General features: G+C 47.9%; 1 protein-coding gene across 4 annotated transcripts in view; it reads right to left on the bottom strand.

The window, feature by feature from the left end:
- Nucleotides 1-20,402, bottom strand: part of CIITA (class II major histocompatibility complex transactivator) — a 45,518-nt gene extending 25,116 nt beyond the window's left edge. Inside the window, exons 1-7 of one of the 4 annotated variants that reach the window (XM_083474173.1) lie at nt 20,005-20,402; nt 7,249-7,350; nt 5,286-5,396; nt 2,959-3,018; nt 2,737-2,793; nt 2,034-2,075; nt 238-369 (exon numbers count right to left, since the gene is read on the bottom strand). In XM_083474173.1, coding sequence (XP_083330299.1) covers nt 238-369; nt 2,034-2,075; nt 2,737-2,793; nt 2,959-3,018; nt 5,286-5,396; nt 7,249-7,350; nt 20,005-20,248 — 748 coding nt within the window. In that variant the 5' untranslated portion in view covers nt 20,249-20,402. Of the gene's footprint in view, nt 1-237; nt 370-2,033; nt 2,076-2,736; nt 2,794-2,958; nt 3,019-5,285; nt 5,397-7,248; nt 7,351-15,175; nt 15,312-15,608; nt 15,859-20,004 lie in introns of those variants that run through there. The other 3 variants (XM_083474175.1, XM_083474176.1, XM_083474174.1) reach the window with 3 other exon arrangements.
- Nucleotides 20,403-20,525: the final 123 nt, after the last annotated feature.

Raw genomic sequence — 20,525 nt, 5'->3', positions numbered from 1 at the left:
AGGTTACAGACTAACCCAGAAATAGTACCTCGGGTCAAGAACTTTGCTTCAGGATGAGAACAGAAATGGCATGGCAGTGGTGGGAGGCCCCATTAGCTAAAGTGGTGCTTCAGGTTAAGAACAGTTTCAGGTTAAGAACGGACCTGCAGAACAAATTAAGTTCTTAACCCGAGGTACCACTGTACTGATAACCCCAAAGGGTACAGAATGCAAACCCACAAGTATCGCTTCTCATACCGAAGGCAGGGCTGATGGTGGTCACCGAAAACTCCATGTGGAAGTCGGGCGACGAGAGAGTGTTGGCCGGGGAGCAGCTCAGAGGGATGGTGATGCAGTTGCCGCTGACGACGCAGAGAGGCGGTGGATGCCCTGAGCGAGGAAGCAAAAGCAGAGCGATGTCACGGGGAGGCAGTTTTGGTGTGACTTCATCTCCAGGCTACTATCAGGCTCAGGACTGGCTTATTTATTTATTTATTTTTAAAAATGTTTGTATACCGCTGTATCATAAAAATGTATCACAGCCAGTTTATGACAACACAGGCATCTCCCTCCTCTCCGCCACTTATGCATGCTCATGCACAATCGTGTACATGAGCGCAATATGCATCAGGAGGCTCAGTTTGATCAGAATAGAGTACACACTTCTAGAGTTAACGCTCAATATATGACTTCTGGTAAATGAGCCACCATAGCGGCTGGAGGGCCGTGAAAACGTGTCCCAGGCTTTTCAGACTCATTTACCCATGTACTTTCTGAAACCAAAGGAGCGCATTGGTTGTCAGATGTGAAATATATGTGCATTAAAGGGACGCGGGTGGCGCTGTGGTCTAAACCACTGAGCCTCTTGGGCTTGCCGATCAGAAGGTCGGCGGTTGGAATCCCCGTGACGGAGTGAGCTCTGTCCCAGCTCCTGCCAACCTAGCCGTTCAAAAGTACGCCAGTGCAAGTAGATAAATAGGTACCACTGCGGCAGGAAGGTAAACGGCGTTTCCATGCACTCTGGTGTTCCATTGCTCCAGAAGCATTTTAGTCCTGCTGGCCACATGACCCAGAAAGCTGTCTGTGGACAAACTCTGGCTCCCTCGGCCTGAAAGCGAGATGAGCGCTGCAACCCCATAACTGCCTTTGACTGGACTTAACCATCCAGGGGTCCTTTCCCTTTTCCCTTTACCAATATTGGCATTATTTTCAGCTCTCCTATCCTATGACTTAGTCACCCGCCATTTGCAAGTATAATTGCAACAGGAAAACGAGATAAGAACATTGTGTGTGGGTTTCTTTGCAGAGAGGACATAGATTTGGAGAGGCAAGTTCCATTATGCATGTCTAATGGAGAAGCAAGCTGTTTTACACTGCCCTGGCTAGGCGCATCTATCTTGCTGCGGTGCCCAGCTATTGACGCAACCCCCACATAGCTGTCAAGTGTCCCTTATTTGAAGGGACAGTCCCTTATTCCAGTGCCATGTCCTGCTGCTGTCCCTTATTGATGGATGTCCCTTAAATGTCCCTTAAATGATGTCCCTCAAATTTCAAAGGAAGCAGCTCCTCTTCCTCCCTCCCTGCCGGCCAGGGAGGAGGGAGGCTCCAACTGTGTTGCTTGGCTGTGTTGCTCACCCAATAAGAAGTCTAAGAATGACTGGGGGGTGGAGCTTGCATGCCTTGTGTGTGGCTAGTTAATGCAAGCTGAGGAGGGTTTTTTTGAATGCTGGACGCCATTTTGTTGCACGTGCTGCTGCAAACTTTGCAGTGCAAAGCCAGGCCGGGGAGCCATCTTAAGTTGAGGCTGCATAGCCCTTGTGGTGCATGTGATTCAGATTCTATTCAGTTGAACCTCTGGTTACAAAGTTGGTTGGACAGTGTTCTCGAAGCTACCAGCATGAGTTTGACCAGACTGCAGGAGGACAGGAAGACTGGAGTGCCTGGAACAGGTGAGGCTGCAGGTCCCTTATTTTGGCTGCTGGTCCCTTATTTGCAAGGCTGCTGGTCCCTTATTTTCAAATCTGTAAGTTGACAGCTATGAACCCCCAACTCACCGAGTTTCCTGCGTTTGGGCTCTGGAGCATCGGAGCAGCTGCCTGTGGGTGGAAAGAAAGGAAGATGAAGGCCCAGCGCCTTGCACAATGACTTCAGTAGGTGTGACTCCTCTCTGCCAGAACAGCAGGGATGGAATTAGCCACACAGCTGGGAGAATCCCTGATATTTGCAGATTTCTGTGCGATTTTAAATTACATTCCTATTGGGTGAGGACTGATGCCAGGACAGATTCTGAGAGCCCTTCCTTTCCCCTAGAGACTTATGAAATAAGAAAAACAGCTTGAAGGTCAAAGGTTCCTTACACCTGCTTTAAAAATAACTATCGTGAGGTTCAGGGAAGTTTTTAATGTGTGACATCTTAGTGTATTTTCGGTCTTTTGTTGGAAGCTGCCCAGAGTGGCTGGGGAAACCCAGTCAGATGGGCGTGGTACAAATAATAATAATAATAATAATAATTTTATTATTATTATTATTATTATTATTATTATTATTATTATTATTATTATTATTTTCATCTCCTGTTATAACATGTTGCTTTCATGCGTTTTCATACATTCTCTTCTGCTTTTGTAAGCTGCCTTGAGGCTATTTGCATAAGGCTGGTTATAAATGCCTAAAATAAAAGCCTAAAATTAACAAGGAACTGCAAGATATTCCGCCCTCGGCTGCTGCGCGAACCCCACCGATTCACCTCCTGCTTACCCCGTTTCTTGGCCTCCCCTGGGGTTTCAGCCGCTGCCTCATCTAGAACCAGGTTTCCTGTTTGGTTTGAAATAAGAAAGGGAAGAACAGGCTGTTTATTTGCGATTAGACAAGGCCGCATCCAAACCTTTAGAGGCTGTGCGTACTGAAGTCTGTTGTGAGATAGACTGCAATGAGGGCATCTCAAATGCAACGCTTTTCTGGGGCACACAAGAATCTTACCGAACAGATCTTCCTCAGGTTTTTCTTCCTGGTCTTTTAGCACGTATTCAGCCAAGGAAGCTAAATTGTTGTGTTTTTTTTAAGAAGAAGAAGAATACAAAGTGAGAAGCTGTACAGGTGAATTCTTCTACAAATAAAAGCTCAAACCTTCCCCGCAGATGTAGGGAACCTCTGGGTGCTGCTGAACTACAACTCCCAGCACCCCTGGACATCAGCCTCAGCAAGCATGGCCAAGCATCAGGGGAGCTGGGAGCAGGGGTGGTGCTCTGGAGGGCACCAGAGACCCTTCTGTGACGTAAGAGCAGCTCGTCCAATCAGCACCTGAGGCTTCTGTACACTGCTTGGGTTGCAAATGCAGAAAAGCAAGGTTTTGTTTTGTTTAAAAAGAAGGTACAAAACATATCGACTAAGGTTGTGCATTAGATTCAGCTGAAGCCCTGAAAAGGGGATGGATGTGGTGTCACCCAGAGCTGGGTGGAGACAGTCCCAGATCGTTATGGGTTGGGTTGTGGGGCTCAGAGCGATCTGGGTTTGTCAGTCAAAAGGAGAAGGAGCCATTGCTGAGGAAGAAGAAGAGGTCAAGTGGGAAAAGAAAGAAAAAGCAGTGAAAAGGTTTAGGAGCATAGCTGTCAACCTTCCCCCTTTTTAAAGGGAAATTCCCTTATTCCGAATAGGATTCCTCACAAGAAAAGGGAAAAGTTGACAGCTGTGGCGCTGTGGGTTAAACCACTGAGCCTAGGGTTTGCCGATCAGAAGGTCGGCGGTTCGAATCCCCGCAACAAGGTGAGCTCCCGTTGCTCGGTCCCTGCTCCTGCCAACCTAGCACGAAGTGCACGAAAGCACGAAGTGCAAGTAGATAAATAGGTACCAGTGGCGTAGCGTGGAGGGTGCAGGGGGGGCCGGTCGCAACATCTGGGGGTTAGGGTTAGGGGGTGCAAATCCACGGGTTAGGGGGTGCAAATCCACGGGTTAGGGGGTGCAAATTACTTGCCTTGCCCCGGGTGCTGACAACCCACGCTACGCCACTGATAGGTACCGCTCTGGCGGGAAAGTAAATGGTGTTTCCGTGCCCTGCTCTGGTTCGCCAGAAGGGCTTAGTCATGCTGGCCACATGATCCAGAAGCTGTACGCCAGCTCTCTTGGCCAGTAAAGCGAGATAAGTGCTGCAATCCCAGAGTCAGTCACGACTGGACCTAATGGTCAGGGGTCCCTTTACCTTTACGTTTAGGAGAGGCCTGCCGAATTGGCTCTGTCTTCCCAAAAGAAGGTTTGAGCTGTGTTTGAGCTGTGTTTGAGCTGTGGAGTACCAATGCAGTGATGCAGTCAGTAAAATCCCAGCTCCTTTGTGACCTCTTTGCAGGGAAGATGCTTGCGAAGGAAGACCCCAGCAGGATTAAACCCTGCCACCAGCCGCTCTTGGTCAGCGGTCTCTCTGTCCTCTGACCCTATGGTTTAATCAAAGCTAAACCCCAAATATACACCAGGTCTTCCCCCTGATAGATTTGAGCCCAGATCTGTGGCAGGTGATCCCTGGGTCAGAGGGAAGTAGTTTGTGCAACCGTAATATTTGCATTGTTTGTTTATTAAAAACCACACCACCATTTTCAAAGTCTTTGACTGTAAGACATCCTAACAAGAAGATCTAAAAGGAAAAGGTCTTGTCCATGGGTAGGCAAACTAAGGGCCGGGGGCCGGCTTTTTCTTTACTATGTATTTTGTGATTTTATGTAGCGATTCTAAAATATAGATGCGCTTTTGCTCTCGCAAGATTGAATGTCTTGCCCTTGGCTGGACTTGAGGGACAATTCCAACAGATTCCACACGAAGAAACCTATGTCCCTGTGGAGATGGCAGTACCAAATCAGTGGCGCATGCCCTTCTGGCTTGCACTCTTTATAAAGACTTGAGGAATGAGATTATCACCCCTCTTTTATTGTCCATTCCGGGTTGCCCAGCCACTGCCACAGTGTCCTTTCTCTTGGCAGATCAAGATGAGCAGGCGACAGCAAAGGTTGCAAGGTTTTTAGCTGGGGCAATTAGAATAAGATCCACTATTTGACTATTGATTCAAAACCCTCAAATGTATTTTATATAATTGACTTTTTATTTTTATTCTTTGTATATCGTATTGTTGTTTTATTGCTATGGCCGATGGCTGACGCAAAGAAAGATTCATTCATTCATTCATTCATTCATTCATTCATTCATTCATTGTGATTTTATGTTGTGAACCACCCTGAGACTTGAGGGTATAGGGTGGTATACAAATTTAACAATATTTAACAAACAAAGAAACAAGCTCCTCTCCAACCATTCCATCTTCCTACCTATTTTATCATAGGCCTCTCCAGTGTCTGCACACAGGCAGACTTGCTCTCCACTCTCATTACTTTCCACTGTGTAAAAGACATCAGGGTTGTTTTCCTGATCGTCAGGTTCTAGAGTTAAAAAAATAAAATGAAAGAGGCATTAATAGTGCACAAAAACATCTATGCAACTTTTATCTTACTACACAAAGCATCAACCGCAGAAACACCTTAAATACCTGCAAAACCCATAGAAATCAGAAACTTTTCTGGCTCCCAGGACCAGATCTTTATCTGGCAACACCCTGTGGGTCAGGATGGAAAGGTGGGCGGGGCAACTCACCTGCCAATCACAGATGCCACTAGAACATCACACTATTGACAGGTGGGCTGTTTTACACGCAGGGGCAAATTTCACCTAATAGGCACACTTTTGCATGTAATTTCCCTAAATATACACATTTCTGCAAAGGATTTTCTCCTGATATAATGCATTTCTGTATGAAACTTTCATTAGTATATGTATTGTCGCACACACCATACCCTTGTATATGCATTTTAATACATATTTCTTGGCTGGAGAACTGCATTGCAAAATTCAGAGAAGTTAAAGTTTCAAAGGCTGGATGTGTTTCAGTTTTTAGAACATCTCAGAAAATGCAAATTGGGTCGGGAACCAAATTTCTCATCCATCCCTGCTGGCAGAGTACCTGCTTAACCCCCACTGTTTTCTTGACCCATTGCTGCTTTGGGGGGGGGGGGGCGGCATTTAGGAAAACGGGTGAAGGCAGAGGTTTAAATACACCTTCCTTCAACACCCCTCTTCCATCCAGTTCCTACCATTGCTCTCGTAATTTCGCTTTAAAGTCTTTGTTGTTGTTTGCTTGTTCCTTTTTTTTTTTTTAAAGAAGCCAGTTGGAAAAACCAGCTCAAAAATATCTGATTTGGCCAGAGGTTGCCCTCAGAGAATACTTTGGATTTCTGGCTCCCAGAAAGTACTGTACTTTTCCGTGTACAGTGGTACCTCAGGCTACATATGCTTCAGGTTATAGACTCTACTAGCGCAGAAATAGTACCTCGGGTTAAGAACTTTGCTTCAGGATGAGAACAGAAATCATGCAGCGGCAGCGGGAGGCCCCATTAGCTAAAGTGGTGCTTCAGGTTAAGAACAGTTTCAGGTTAAGAACGGACCTCCAGAATGAATTAAGTTCTTAACCCGAGGTACCACTGTATAAGACGAGGTTTTTCCCTGCAAAAATAATGTTTAAAAATTGGGGTCGTCTTATACGTGGGTAGTTCAGTGTGGTGATGGGTGATTGGTTGCTGCCACGAGTAGGAGATTGTCAGCCGCTATTGTTCTGGTGATTGGTGGCTGCGGCAAAGGCTGTTGTTGATTGGCTGTTGTTGCGGCAACTGGGTGGGCGATTGGCGGCTGCTGGCGTTGAGCGGGCAGGTGATTTTTGGCCTCTGCGATGTGTGTTATTGTCAGCATTGGCCAGACGAGTGAGAGATTCCCCTCCCCCAAAAAGCTAAACAACTCTGACAATCTCCCCTCATTTTCTTAATTTTGAGTCGGGGCGTCTTATACTCAGGGGCGTGTTATACACGGGAAAGTACGGTACTTCCTGTGCCGCCCTTCATCAGCCATTGACCAGTCCAAAATAGAGGATGAAGAAGACTGGTCAGTGCAGGGGGACTGTGAAAGCAAGGATGAATATTTATGTGGGCAGCAGCTGCAATGTACCCCAAACCAGCCAACCTGGCTATATTTCCTAGATGCAGACAGGCAGAACTGCCCTGGAAAGGCCTCTTCCATTGTTCCTGCGCTTTCATCTTGTCCCCTTGGTTATCTGACTCTTGACGTGTTTTTTGCAGCTTTCACAATAAAAAAAATTATGGGGCGGCAGGCAGATGAGAAAACAAAACAAGCAAGGGATTATTCTTCACGACGCCCGGGGGGGGGGGGGGACGACGGGACACTCACCTGTTTCCACCACCTCCTTATACAGAACCGGTATGTCGACGTCACTGAACAGTAGGTCCAGGTAGCTCTTCCCAGTCAGGACTCCTGGGTCCATGGTGTCACCTGAAAGCATCGCCACCATCATCAGTAAAACGGAAGATGTATGATTCAGCCGCTTCTGGCATCTGCCTGGCTCACAGGTCCCCTTCCGCTCTACACGCTTCCGAATTCCCGTACCCATCCACACACACACACACACACACACACACACACACACACACACACCTTTGCTTAATAAAACTTGTTTCATTTCCTCTATATTAGTGCTGAAACCAGTTAGGACTTGCTCTGTTTAGCTCGTGTTTTTCTCACGCCTCAAAAAATGCCCACATCTGGGGTGGGGTTTTTTCCCTAGCACGGGTCAAAATTGTACAAAAAGGTGTGAATTTGTGTGCATTTTTAAAACGCAGGTGCTGATGTGCCTCAGTGCTCAGTGTTTTAAAGGGAAGTGCCCCCCAGTGCTCAAAAACAGGAAATACACACACACACATATATATATGTATATATACACACACACACACACACAGTACAGTGGTACCTCGGGTTACATACGCTTCAGGTTACAGACTCCGCTAACTCATAAATAGTACCTCGGGTTAAGAACTTTGCTTCAGGATGAGAACAGAAATCGTGCTCCAGTGGTGCAGCAGCAGCAGGAGGCCCCATTAGCTAAAGTGGTGCTTCAGGTTAAGAACAGTTTCAGGTTAAGTACAGACCTCCGGAATGAATTAAGTACTTAACCAGAGGTACCACTGTATCTCTCTCTCTCTCTCTCTCTCTCTCTCTCTCTCTCTCTCTCTCTCTCTGTGTGTGTGTGTGTGTGTGTGTTAAATGCTTGCAACTTGGTCTGATTGGCATGGATAATTTAATAGATAACCTTCATCCGAAGAGAAATCTGCATGGTTCTCCTGCCCCCTTTCACCTCATGGCAACCCTGTGAGGTAGTTTTATCTGACAATGAGAGTGTCTGGGCTCAGTGTCAGCCAACAATGTTCATGGCTGAGGGGGAATTTGAACCTGCAGCTTTCCAGCACTCTGACCACTGCACTGCACTACCTCAGCAATAATCTGTCACAACATCACATTCCCAGCAGGATCCCTGATTGGTTGGGATCCAACAATGAATGAGTCTTTCCAAGTTAAATTTCTTTTAAAAACAAAGAAATATGGCAATCTCTCTTGCTCTCCATTTGAGAGCTCATACCCTCCAACATTTCTCCGATGAAAATAGGGATGTCCCATTCCATAATGGTAATTTTACTATTTATACCCGCCCCCCCCCCCACATCTTATTGGGGTTGCCCCAGCACTCTGGGCAGCTTCCAACATATATAAAAACATAATAAAACATTAAACATAGAAACCTTCCCTATACAGGATTGCCTTCAATAGGCTTGGGAGACAGATAACGCCATACCCTCCAACATTTCTCCGATGAAAATAGGGACGTCCTAAGGAAAAGTGGGACATTCCAGGATTTAATCAGAAACTGGGACAGCTTCTCTAAATAATAATAATAATAATATTTTTTTATTTATACCCCGCCCTTCCTGGTTCAAAAACCAGGCTCAGGGTGGCTAACAACAAATTTAAAACACTTAATTATAAAAGCAGCATAAAATACAGTATAAAAACATGAACAACAATAAAATTCTGAAATCAATTAAGGGGAAATAAGCATTAGATAATCCCCAGGGCTAGCTGGCTGAATTGGTCCTACTTTGGCCAGCGAGGAGACCGGGGAGAATTAGCCGTGGGGTCTCAGAGCGGGTGATCTTCATAAAAGGGGAAGGGGAGGGAAGGGAAGGGAAATAAAAGATCAGGCTGAGGGATGTCCCTGGAAAACAGGGACACTTGGAGGGTCTGAGAGCCGGTTTTGCATTTAACTGTCAAGCGGTCGAGGTGCAAACAGCGGCCAACTAGCCTTGAAGCCCTGGCAGTTTGTGAATCGGTCTTGAGCAAAACCGGCGCATTAGCTAGCTTCACGTTTTGCTTTTCAGAAGAATGAAATGCCGTGCCCATTTAATCCTAAATTGTAGGAGGACGCTGAAAACATTAGAGCGGAGGTGGCGCCCTTTGCCTCCTGACCACGCCCTGGTTGTGGTCACAACATGTGAAACGCCTCTCTGCTTTGGCGGCATCTGGCAGGCCGCTGTGGGGGAAGAGGATGCCAGACTAGACGGAAGCCACTTTGACAGTCCCCCTCAGACATTTCCCTTCTCCCAGCCCATAGACAAACTGCTGCTGTTAACAGGAACAACTTTCTGCGTTTCAATTTGAGTATTGTTTTGGTAGCGTAGCTTGCATGGCAGTTGGCTCCAAGTAAGACAAGAAAGAAAGTCCTGCTGGAGAATCAGCCCCTAAGCAGCTTCTTGGATCCAAGTGCGGGACTTAGCACTGGTATAACAGGAAGCAGGATGCGAAATGAGTTCAAAGTCCCCTCTTCCTTTGCAGGTGGGTATGGAAGACTCCCTGGTCCTGAATGGGGTAACTGTGCCCCTGAAGGACCAGGTATGCAGCCTGGGAGTCATTTTGGACTCACAGCTGTCCATGGAGGCGCAGGCCAATTCTGTGACCAGGTGTCTACCAGCTGCATCTGGTATGCAGGATGAGACCCTACCTGCCCGCAGACTGTCTCGCCAGAGTGGTACATGCTCTGGTTATCTCCCACTTGGACTACTGCAATGCGCTCTACGTGGGGCTACCTTTGAAGGTGACCTGGAAACTACAACTAATTCAGAATGCGGCAGCTAAACTGGTGACTGGGAGTGGCTGCCAAGACCACATAACACCAGTCCTATCTATCTATCTATCTATCTATCTATCTATCTATCTATCTATCTATCTTTTTTCTGGGGTATGCATACCCCTAAACATTTTGTGAATCTAAGTTTGGCCTCATTGAGGGGCAGTATTTCAATATGAGTAAGAAAATGAGTGTACCCCTAAACATTTTAAAGGAAAAAAGCACTGTGTGTATATGTATATACATATACATATACATTGTTGTTGTTGTTTAGTCATTTAGTCTTGTCCGACTCTTCGTGACCCCATGGACCAGAGCACGCCAGGCACTCCTGTCTTCCACTGCCTCCTGCAGTTTGGTCAGACTCATGTTTGCAGCTTCGCGAACACTGTCCAACCATGTCGTCCCCTTCTCCTTGTGCCTTCTATCTTTCCCTAAATCTACACACACACACACACACACACACGAGGCAACCATCAATATTCCACAACCCCACCCCACTCAGAAGCACAAAGCATCTATTTAATTATATTTAACTTCTAAGTCATTTCAGTTTTTCAATGAAGGTACTGTTCCACAAACGGCGTTTGTGTCCTCGGAGGCCCATGACCGTGTTCTATCAGTGCTGTGCATGCGATAAGACCCTGCCAGGTTGAGGGGAGAGCAGTGGTTTCCTTGTGTCTCGGACACGGGTTTCCTGGTCCACTGGCCCAAAGAGGAAGATCAGTGCAGATGGTTTGGTGCAGGGGCGCCAAAGGAAGATGTCAAAAACAGCAGAGCGGTCAGTTAGAAGAAGCTGAGAACTTAAGAGGCAGCTTGCAGAAAAGAACTTGCTGCTGTTAGAGACTAGGGATGGATGCCAAAACAGCAAGCCTTTATTGTGACTTGTCTGCGCCTTAGCAAGCATCTCAACGCATTACTCATACAGGAACTGGCACATGTCTCTTTGGCCAGAGCCTCCCATTGGTCCACCTGGCTGATGCAGGTGGCAGGCATCCAAGTCTTACAGATAGTTCCCTTCCCTAGGCCAATAGGCCAAGCATTCCAAGCTCACAGATGCTTAGCACAGCATCAAAGCAAGCCAATTAGCTGATAACAAAGCAAGAAGGTAAACATAGACAAGCTCATTCTTGCAGCAGAGAAGAGTTAGTCCAAGGGTTAGTCTGACTACCAAAAAAGTCAATTAGCAGCAATAAAATTATGATGGAAAGTGCAAGATAAGAACCCTGAACTGCCAATGGCACTATCATATCACTGAGATGCAGGCAGAAGGCAAAGCCGCCCTGGGTGGGAAGAAAGGGGGAGCAGAGCAGAAGGCAAGAAGCCTTGATTTTTTAAAAATACAGTGGTACCTCGGGTTAAGTACTTAATTTGTTCCGGAGGTCCATTCTTAACCTGAAACTGTTCTTAACCTGAAGCACCACTTTAGCTAATGGGGCCTCCTGCTGCCACTGCACTGCCGGAGCATGATTTCTGTTCTCATCCTGAAGCAAAGTTCTTAACCCAAGGGACTATTTCTGGGTTAGCGGAGTTTGTAATCTGAAGCGTATGTAACCTGAAGCATATGTAACCTGAGGTACCACTGTAAACAACAACAACAAGATTGCCCCTTTCTGTGGCTAATTTATACCTTGGTATGTGTTTTTCTTTTTTTAAATCTACTGAAGAACAAAACAAAACCACCAGAATTAAAGGGAGCATGTTAAACCACAGATCTCAGCTTACATGGAAAAAGCAGAAGGGGTGTGTGCAAAAAAAACAACAACACCACACCGTTTCGATGTCTCCTCTGATTTGAAATGTATCTGTATTCAGTCGCATTCTGAATGCTGGCGAGATCTAACTGGGACATTTTGCAGTTCAACTAGTGCATGGGTAGGCAACCTAAGGCCCGGGGGCTGAATCCAGCCCAATCGCCTTCTCAGTCCGGCCCGTGGATGGTCCCTGAATAGCGTGTTTTGACATGAGTAGAATGTGTCGTTTAATTTAAAATGCATCTCTGGGTTATTTGTGGGGCCTGCTTGGTGTTTTTACATGATTAGAATGTGCGACCGACTGCCGCTGCCACTGCCCAGAGCCCTTGTGATGGCCTGGGACTTGGGCTCGGACTCGGAACCAGAGGAGTCTCAGTCCGCACCGGATCCTTTGCCTCAGGCATCATCTGAACCAAGTCTGGGGCCTGATCCTGAAGAGCCCCAGTCTGCACAAGTTCCCCTGCAACAAGCACCAGCTGGGCCGAGTCAGGGGCCTGAGCCTGCCCTGGCTCCAGATGTGGGGATTACCTTGTTGCCTTCAGCTGGGCCATCACTTACAGCTGCTCCACTACCGGTTGGGTCAGGGGAGGCTGAGGCAGCCTCTGGGTCTAGTAACCCACCGACGTCTCCTGAGCAGCAGAGACTAAGGTCAGAGAGAAGGAGAGACCTGAGTACTCGCAGGAGAAGTGCTCACCTTTGAGCGAAACAGGGAGGTGAGTCGCCGGGGGATCAGGACTGACCGTTACCCCAACAAAGACCTCGCCCCAGGTTGCGGGAGCAACACTGCTGTATGCCAGAGATCCTGTACCTGTCCTTGCCTGGTTTCCTGCCTCGTGTCCTGCCTTGGCCCTGTCGGACTGACTCCTAGCGGAACCTTTGGATTCTGGACCAGTCCTGGACCGCGTTTCACAGGTTACCCCCGGGCCCAGCACAACGCTGGCCAGGGGAGGAGGATGAGGAAGGAGTGGGGGGGAAGCGGCAGTGGCAGCATCTGCAGCGGCGGGGAGGCGGAAGGCAGCGGCAGGGAGGCACGCGCGGTGGATCTGGACGGGCTGCTCCTGCAGAAGGGAGCGGGCAATGGGACAGCTTCTGTGGAGAAGGACAAGGGGCAGCAGCGGGGGGTGCCACCACCCTTTGCAGCTGTGGCGGTGCCTTAGGCCAAGCCCTCAGGCCAAGCCCAACAGAGGGACACAACCTCTCACCTGGCGCCAGGGATGTCAGCTCCGTCGGCCATGCGCATGCTCCTTTCCCGCCCAGGGAACCCGCCATCCACCACAGTGCGGGCTTCCCTCCCTCCAGGACACCCTAAATTTGGGGGCTCTGGGAGGATCTTTGCACCCCGGCGCCACATATGCTAAAGACGGCCCTGAGTGGGAACCTGCCTTCAAATGCAAAATGAATCCAATGTCCTTCCCATCCCAAAGGCTGGACCTCTCCACTGTAAACTGGGCACCACACACTGAGAAATGGGGCTTAGAATCCCCCTTGCATGCTCTTCTTTATGCCCCCCCCTTTAAAAGAAAATTGAATACCTGGGGTTTTGGTGGTGGACCCCTGGGATGTGCTCACCCCAATCCCCCCCCGCCCCACTGTTTGCTTTCAGCCCATATTGCTGCCCCACTCCCCACTCCCCAAACCCCACAACAGGCAACCAACACAATCAGACCCAGCTTTTTCTTATCAGCAGGGCGCCCGTAGCTCTGAATGCCATTTTACTGTATCATAAGAGCACCTGAAGCTTTCTTATCGCGGTAAATGACTCATTGGCTCACCGCCGGGGGGGGGGGGGAGGGAGGGAAACACAACAAAGGACTGGCCTCGGTTAGTGCAACATCAATAGGCATGATGGTACTCAAATTTTTGGTGGGTGCCTTAAGGAAACCCACAAGCACTCTCTGACTCCCCATAAAAAGGTAAAGGGACCCCTGACCATTAGGTCCAGTCGTGGCCGACTTTGGGGTTGCGGCGCTCATCTTGCTTTATTGGCCAAGGGAGCCGGCGTACAGTTTCCGGGTCTTGTGGCCAGCATCACTAAGCCGCTTCTGGCGAGCCAGAGCAGCGCACAGAAACGCCGTTTACCTTCCCGCCGGAGTGGTACCTATTTATCTACTTGCAGTTTGACGTGCTTTCGAACTGCTAGGTTGGCAGGAGCAGGGACCGAGCAACGGGAGCTCACTCCGTTGCAGGGATTCGAACCGCCAACCTTCTGATCGGCAAGCCCTAGGCTCAGTGGTTTAACCCACAGCGCCACCCGCATCCCTCTGACTCCCCATACATTTAGCCAAATCATATCCCTACTCACAACCTTTGGGAAACAGGAACTGAGGGTTCCCATAGGTGAAGGGGATAAGCATGGAGCCAGAAATTTAAGAGGAGGGAGCTGAGCTCTAGGTCATGTTAGCACACTCTTGATCCTCACCCTACTCAGAGAAGAACATATCACAGACACCTGAAAAGCAGCAGGGACCCTTCCAGATAGATGCTCATTCTGCTCCCTCCACCCGTGCAAGATTTACACAGTGTTTGCACAATGCCGTTGGCATGAAAACGCCCTCCTCTATTTCCCTTCCCTCTGATATACTGGATTTAACCCTTTCCCCCAGGGTGAACCTGATAAACAGGCCCAGGATCAGCAAGTCTGCCAGATCGAGCAGCAGCTGAGGGTCCAGGGAGAGGGGGGAATGGGAGCCCCTTCACCAGCCCCACTCATTGGTGGCACCCTTCATCCTCCCGCTGGGTCTCTGGATGCAAGCAGAGCACTTCTACCCATCCATAGTTGAAGTATGTCTGGGGCCCCAGTGGCGGGCACAGAGCAATGCTGCCCCTAGTGGTGGCAGCAGAGGAAACAAGTGGCGCTCACGGCTGCTGCGATCAGACCAAGTCCTGACCTGGCCAGAGGGCACATCTGTGTGAGTCCCACTGTTGGCATCATGCCAAGCTCCCCGAGCTCCCAAAGGCTGGCGCAGGCCTTGCCAACGAGCTTACCAAAAGAACCCCACCCAGTTGCCAACGCCTCATTTGCGGTATCTGAGCAACAGTACCGTAGCACTGAGCCCCTACCTGGAGGCCCGGAACAAAGACAAATCTAGCAAAACACATAAGGCAACCGTGCCTCTGAGGGCAAAAAACCCCGGGTGCAAAATAAGGAGAGCAATTTCCCAGGTGAGGACAAGAAAGCAAAGTAAGAGCTGTTTGGATTTGCTGTGGCTCAAATAGACTTTCCCAGAGGAGGCAACGAAAAACAAACCAACCCCCAAACCGTGGAAAGCACTGCCCAGCACCCAAAGATTTTCCAGTAGGGAAAGCAGGGAACAGGAGGAGAAAAGGAGGCGATGCTCTCGAGAAAGAAGGCCATGTGGAGAGGATGAGAAAGAGGAGGAAAACTGACCTTGGAGAAGCTGACTGTCAAATGGTCCCATTCCGAAAATCTGCAAGGTGCAGGTTTTACAACTGAGATGCTCAAGAAGCAGCTCAGTCGTGTAACAGAAGAGGAACTAATTAAAGTGATCTCTCTGATCCCTCTCTGATCCCTCTTCCTCCCTCTCTCTCTCTGTACAACCCAGAAGTGGGGAGTTTGGGACTGGCCATCACAATACTGGGGAAATCCCGGAAAGGGGACAAAATAGGAAATCCCCTTTTATTCTGGCACCACCGGTCAAGAGCAGGAAGCATCCTCCTCCCTGCTGCACACATTAACTGTGCCACCTGTTGCACAACTCTGAAGGCAGACCCATTTAGTTTCCTAATCTGCCTCGCTGCAAAAGAAATAAACAAACCCACAGTCCTTCCCGCAAGGAGACCTTGCAAAGCCAGAAACTTACCAGACGCTGGGAGAGCCCTCTGCTCCGCTCTTCCCCCTTGAATGTCAAGACAGCACACGAAACCTCAGCCTCAGTCCCACCCCAGGAATAAAAAGAGACCACCACATGAGACCTTCTGTTCACCGTCCATGCAACACGCAGCTCATGAGAGCAGAAGTGAAAGTAGGCAGGAGTGTGCTTTATTTTCACTTTCGGTCCTATTTTGTTGCTTGTGATCCAAATTTATCTTGCATACTTTGTTCAGGAAGCCTGCGGTACACTCCCACATTAACTCCAACAGAATGACTAATTGCTGCATACCACCCCTACCTCCAAGTGATGTAATAATAATAATAATAATAATAATAATAATAATAATAATAATAATAATAAAAAATCTTATTCTTTATGTACCACCCATCTGACTGGTTTTCCCCAGTCACTCTGGGCAGCTTCCAGCAAACTAAAACACAATAAGACATCAAACATTCAAAACTTCCGTAAACAGGGCTGCCTTCAGATGCCTTCTAAAAGTCAGAAAGTTCTTTTATCTCCTTGAAATCTGATGGGAGGGCGTTCCACAGGGTGGAAGGCCCTCTACCTGGTTCCCTGTAACCTCACTTCTCGCAGTGAGGGAACTGCCAGAAGGCCCTCGGAGCTGGACCTCAGTGTCTGGGCTGAACGATGGGGGTGGAGACGCTCTTTCAGATATACAGGACCGAGGCCGTTTAGAGCTTTAAACGTCTGCACCAACACTTTGAATTCTGCTCGGAAATCTCCTGGGAGCCAATGTAGGTCTTTCAGGATCGGTGTGATATTGTCCCGGTGGCCACTCTCAGTCACTAGTCTGGCTGCTGCATTCTGGATTAGTTGCAGTTTCCGAGCCAAAGGTAGAGTGCGTTGCAGTAGTCCAAGCAGGAGATAACCAGAGCATGCACCACTCTGGCGAGACAGTGCGCAGGCAGGTAGGGTCTCAGCCTGCATACCAGATGGAGCTGGTAGACAGCCACCTTGGAAGCAGAATTAACCTGCGACTCCATGGACAGCTGTGAGTCCAAAATGACTCCAAGGTTGTGCACTTGTTCCTTTAGGGGCACAGTTACCTCATTCAGGAGCAGGAATGTCCCACACCTGCCTGCTAGGGTTCGTGTTTCCATTTGGGAATGAGGCACAGCGGAGCCTGTGATGTCTTTAGGATATTTGGCTTATTTACACATCTATTTGCAACCTGAGCCTACGATGGAGAGTTTCCATAGCATTCTGAACACCGCAATACGGTTTTGTTTCTCCCAAAGCCACAGGCTTTGATTCAAAGCAGAAAGCAAACATTGCCTCTGAGTCTCTGCTCGACTCTCTCTCCAGCTTGCTGCTTCACTTCTAAGTCACATTGACCCCTCTAAAACTCCCTATTCTAAACTCTGGCTTTATTTCTCGAGGAGGGGGGCCCTACCCATTTGCAGTCTTGCACCATGCCCCTTAGTCCTCCTTAATGGCCCATAATTTCCATGGGACCCTTTATGTAAGTGGCCTCCATGACTCTTTCTGTCGGCCCATATGGGACCAGCATGAGTGGCCAGGCCTGGTGAACTTTTAATTCCCTACCCCTACGGTTATGATTCGCGGGTTCCCACTTAATTTTATTTTGATTTTAAATGTGAATCAAATTGTATTTTAAACTAATTGTTTGATTTTGTGTTGTGTATAAATAAAAATTATTATTATTATTATTATTATTATTATTATTATTATTATTATTATTATTATTATTATCACCCTGCCAATCACCCTCAGGCTATCCTGGCTAGTCCAAGAATGAGAAGCTTTGATTAATTTCTAACACTACCTGGTTCTAGAGATGAGGTGGGTCTGGTATCCAGCTTAACACCCAACTCAGAACGTTATTTTTGTGGTTTGTTGCAAGTGGCACCCGCCCTGTGGAACACCCTCCCTTCAGATGTGAAGGAAATAAGCAGTTATCTTATCTTTAAAAGACATCTGAAGGCAGCCCTGTTTGGGGAAGTTTTTAATATTTAATTATGTATTGTTTTTAACACTCGATTGGGAGCCGCCCAGAGTGGCTGGGGAAACTTGGCCAGATGGGCCAAGCACTCTCCTCCATGAATCTTATTCTCCAGGCTCTGGCCATTGAGGTCCTAATGTCCCCACTGTGGAAGGACGTGTGGGTCCAGAATTGGCCTCCATGGTCCTTACGGACTCATTGTTAAAACCGTGTTTATGGAAGACAATCTTACTCGACTATGAGGGATCGCCAAAGAAGAAGAAGGTGGTCTAGGACATGGGTGGGCAAACTAAGGCCTGGGGGCCAGATCCGGCCCAATCGCCTTCTCAATCCAGCCTGCAGACGGTCTGGGAATCAGCGTGTTTTTACATGAGTAGAATGTGTCCTTTTATTTAAAATGCATCTCTGGGTTAATTGTGGGGCCTGCCTGGTGTTTTTACATGAGTAGAATGTGTCCTTTTATTTAAAATGCATCTCTGGGTTATTTGTGGGGCATAGGAATTTGTTCGTTCCCCCCAATATAGTCCAGCCCCCCACAAGGTCCGAGGGACAGTGGACTGGCCCCCTGCTGAAAAGGTTTGCTGACCCCTGGTCTAGGAGGTTCCTCTGGGAGTTATAGCTCAACTGCCTCAGGCACAACATCTTCCCATCTTCTGCAGTCACCTCTGAGCCCTGACCCAGACGTGGTTTCATATCTGATGCCCCTGAAGCACCCAACTCTGTGCCCAGATCACTGCTGGCTAAAGGGGTCGTGCCTGCAAGGGATGGGGAAGTGATCTGATTCAGTTTGGATCTGAAGGCAAACTGCCCCTAATCTTCGCTTTCTGAAACAATACAGGAACCAAAACACAGCCCAACCCCCAGCATCCGGACTTCTCCAAATGCCGCAGTGCCAAACAAGCTCAAAGGAAATGCACGTGATGCTCAGGTAAAATGCGTACAAAACGCATCTATTTGTGAAAAGTGAGAGAAGATTGCTTTGCAAAAATGTGGACGGTGCAGGCGAAATCTGAACACAGACTTGCGTGGATCAGGAGGGATCCGTTGATGAATTTTCAAGAGAACTTTAAAAATCAGTAAATCGTAACCTGATGCAGAAATGGAGAGAACTGAATTTAGGATTGGGAAAAGGAGAAACTGAGGGAAACTGATAGATTCACCCGCCCCTATTGCCTTCTCCATTTGCTCTCCATGTGCTAAACATTGATGTGCAACCTCAAAGTCCCTGCTCTCTCTTAGGGTCATAGAACCCCTATTATGACTCATTGCAATGCAAGACTCACAATGAAATAATGCTGGGCAGATGACCATCTGACCTTTGTTTAAAAACCTTCAATGGAGGACAGTCTACCACCTTCCTAAGGAATCCACATTCCACTGTCAAATGGCTTTTATCACCAGGAACTTCTTCCTAATGTTTTCCCCTGCAATCCCCTTTTTGTCATTTGAATCCATTGGTGCAGACATGCCAACAGTCCTACTGTTCAGGATTGGAAAGCTTTGAAGCGCATAGCCCACTATTTGAAGGGGACTTTGCACTACAGACTGAGGTTCACAAGTCAGAAGACTGGATGTCTTGAAATCTTTGCAGATGCTAGTTTTGGAAGTGACACCACGGATGGTACCAGCACTTCTGGAGTGTGCTACATGTACAACCACTGTCTGTTTGACTGGCTGTGCAAAAAGCAGACAACAGTAAGCCTAAGTTCCTGTGAAGCAGAACTCAATGCCCTGTCATTTTCACTCATGGATTGTGAATGGTTGATGCAACTGTTTCAGGACATCAGAGTTTCTGTGAAATGTCCTATACAGGTGTATCAAGACAATCGATCCTGTTTGGCTTTGCTGAACTCAGAGTTGCAAGCAAAGAACCAAATACTTGCAGATTAAGTTACATCGTGCAAGAGAGTGTATTCAGAAAGGACTCATTCAAGTGTCCTACATGCCAGGAAATGAAATTCCTGCAGAATCCTACCCTCTGGAGCAGCCGAAAACAAGCTTGCTCCATCATCCATGTGACAGCCTGCTAAGTATTTGGTCATTTTCCTTTACTAGACTGCAGTGGCGTAGCGTGGGGGGTGCAGGGGGGCCCGGCCGCACCGGGAGCAACATCTGGGGGTTAGGGTTAGGGGGCGCAAATCCACGGGTTAGGGGGCGCAAATTACTTGCCTTGCCCCGGGTGCTGACAACCCACGCTACACCACTGCTAGACTGGGTAGCCCTTAAAATGAAAGGCTCCTTTGCCCAGAAATGCCTTTGGAATAGAGGACTGTCCATTGATAAATAAGACACAAAGTGCATCCCATCACTCGCAGAACTGAGAACGGATGGACGGCAGAATTTCTGCACTGAAAATGTTGAGCAAGTGTATGATAAAGGAAGAAAAAGCAAACTTACTACTCATGCTTCTAGCTGATGCTGCACCATGTTGGCTCAATTGCATGGCCGATTTTTCCACCAAGGTCAACGAAATCTTCCTTGCTAGATCCTCTCTGTCCCTTTCGTGGAGCAATGTCTGGTAGTATTCCTTGGATATGACTCCTCCTTCCAACATGAGGTCTAAAAGCGCCTGAATCTGGGTGGGAGACGCATCACAGATGATTCCTCTGACCCCTGGCAAGATCTTCCCAAAGAGATCCATGCCGGGGACGTCAACGGTGTGAAGACGATTTGAGACAGACTCCGGATTATTGACACTTATTCTGTATGCATGTAAAAGAAAACACGCAAAAAGTTGAAGTGAAAAAGAGTTGTAGCAACAGTTTCTCAGGACTCTTGCAAGTGCATTTCCTCATTTAATTGAAGTTATGAATGTGACTACTAACTAAATCTAACCACAAGGTTTTGATTTAATGCTAGCGCAGCAAGAAATATCTTCAAACCATGTGTGGCACCTATGAAGAAGAATTCAGGGTCCA

The sequence above is a fragment of the Podarcis liolepis genome (assembly GCF_965112155.1).
Source record: "Podarcis liolepis genome assembly, chromosome: 14".
In the NCBI taxonomy this organism is placed as follows: domain Eukaryota; kingdom Metazoa; phylum Chordata; class Lepidosauria; order Squamata; family Lacertidae; genus Podarcis; species Podarcis liolepis.
Note: the sequence above shows the minus strand (reverse complement) of the source record. Positions and strands in the feature narration are given on the sequence as shown.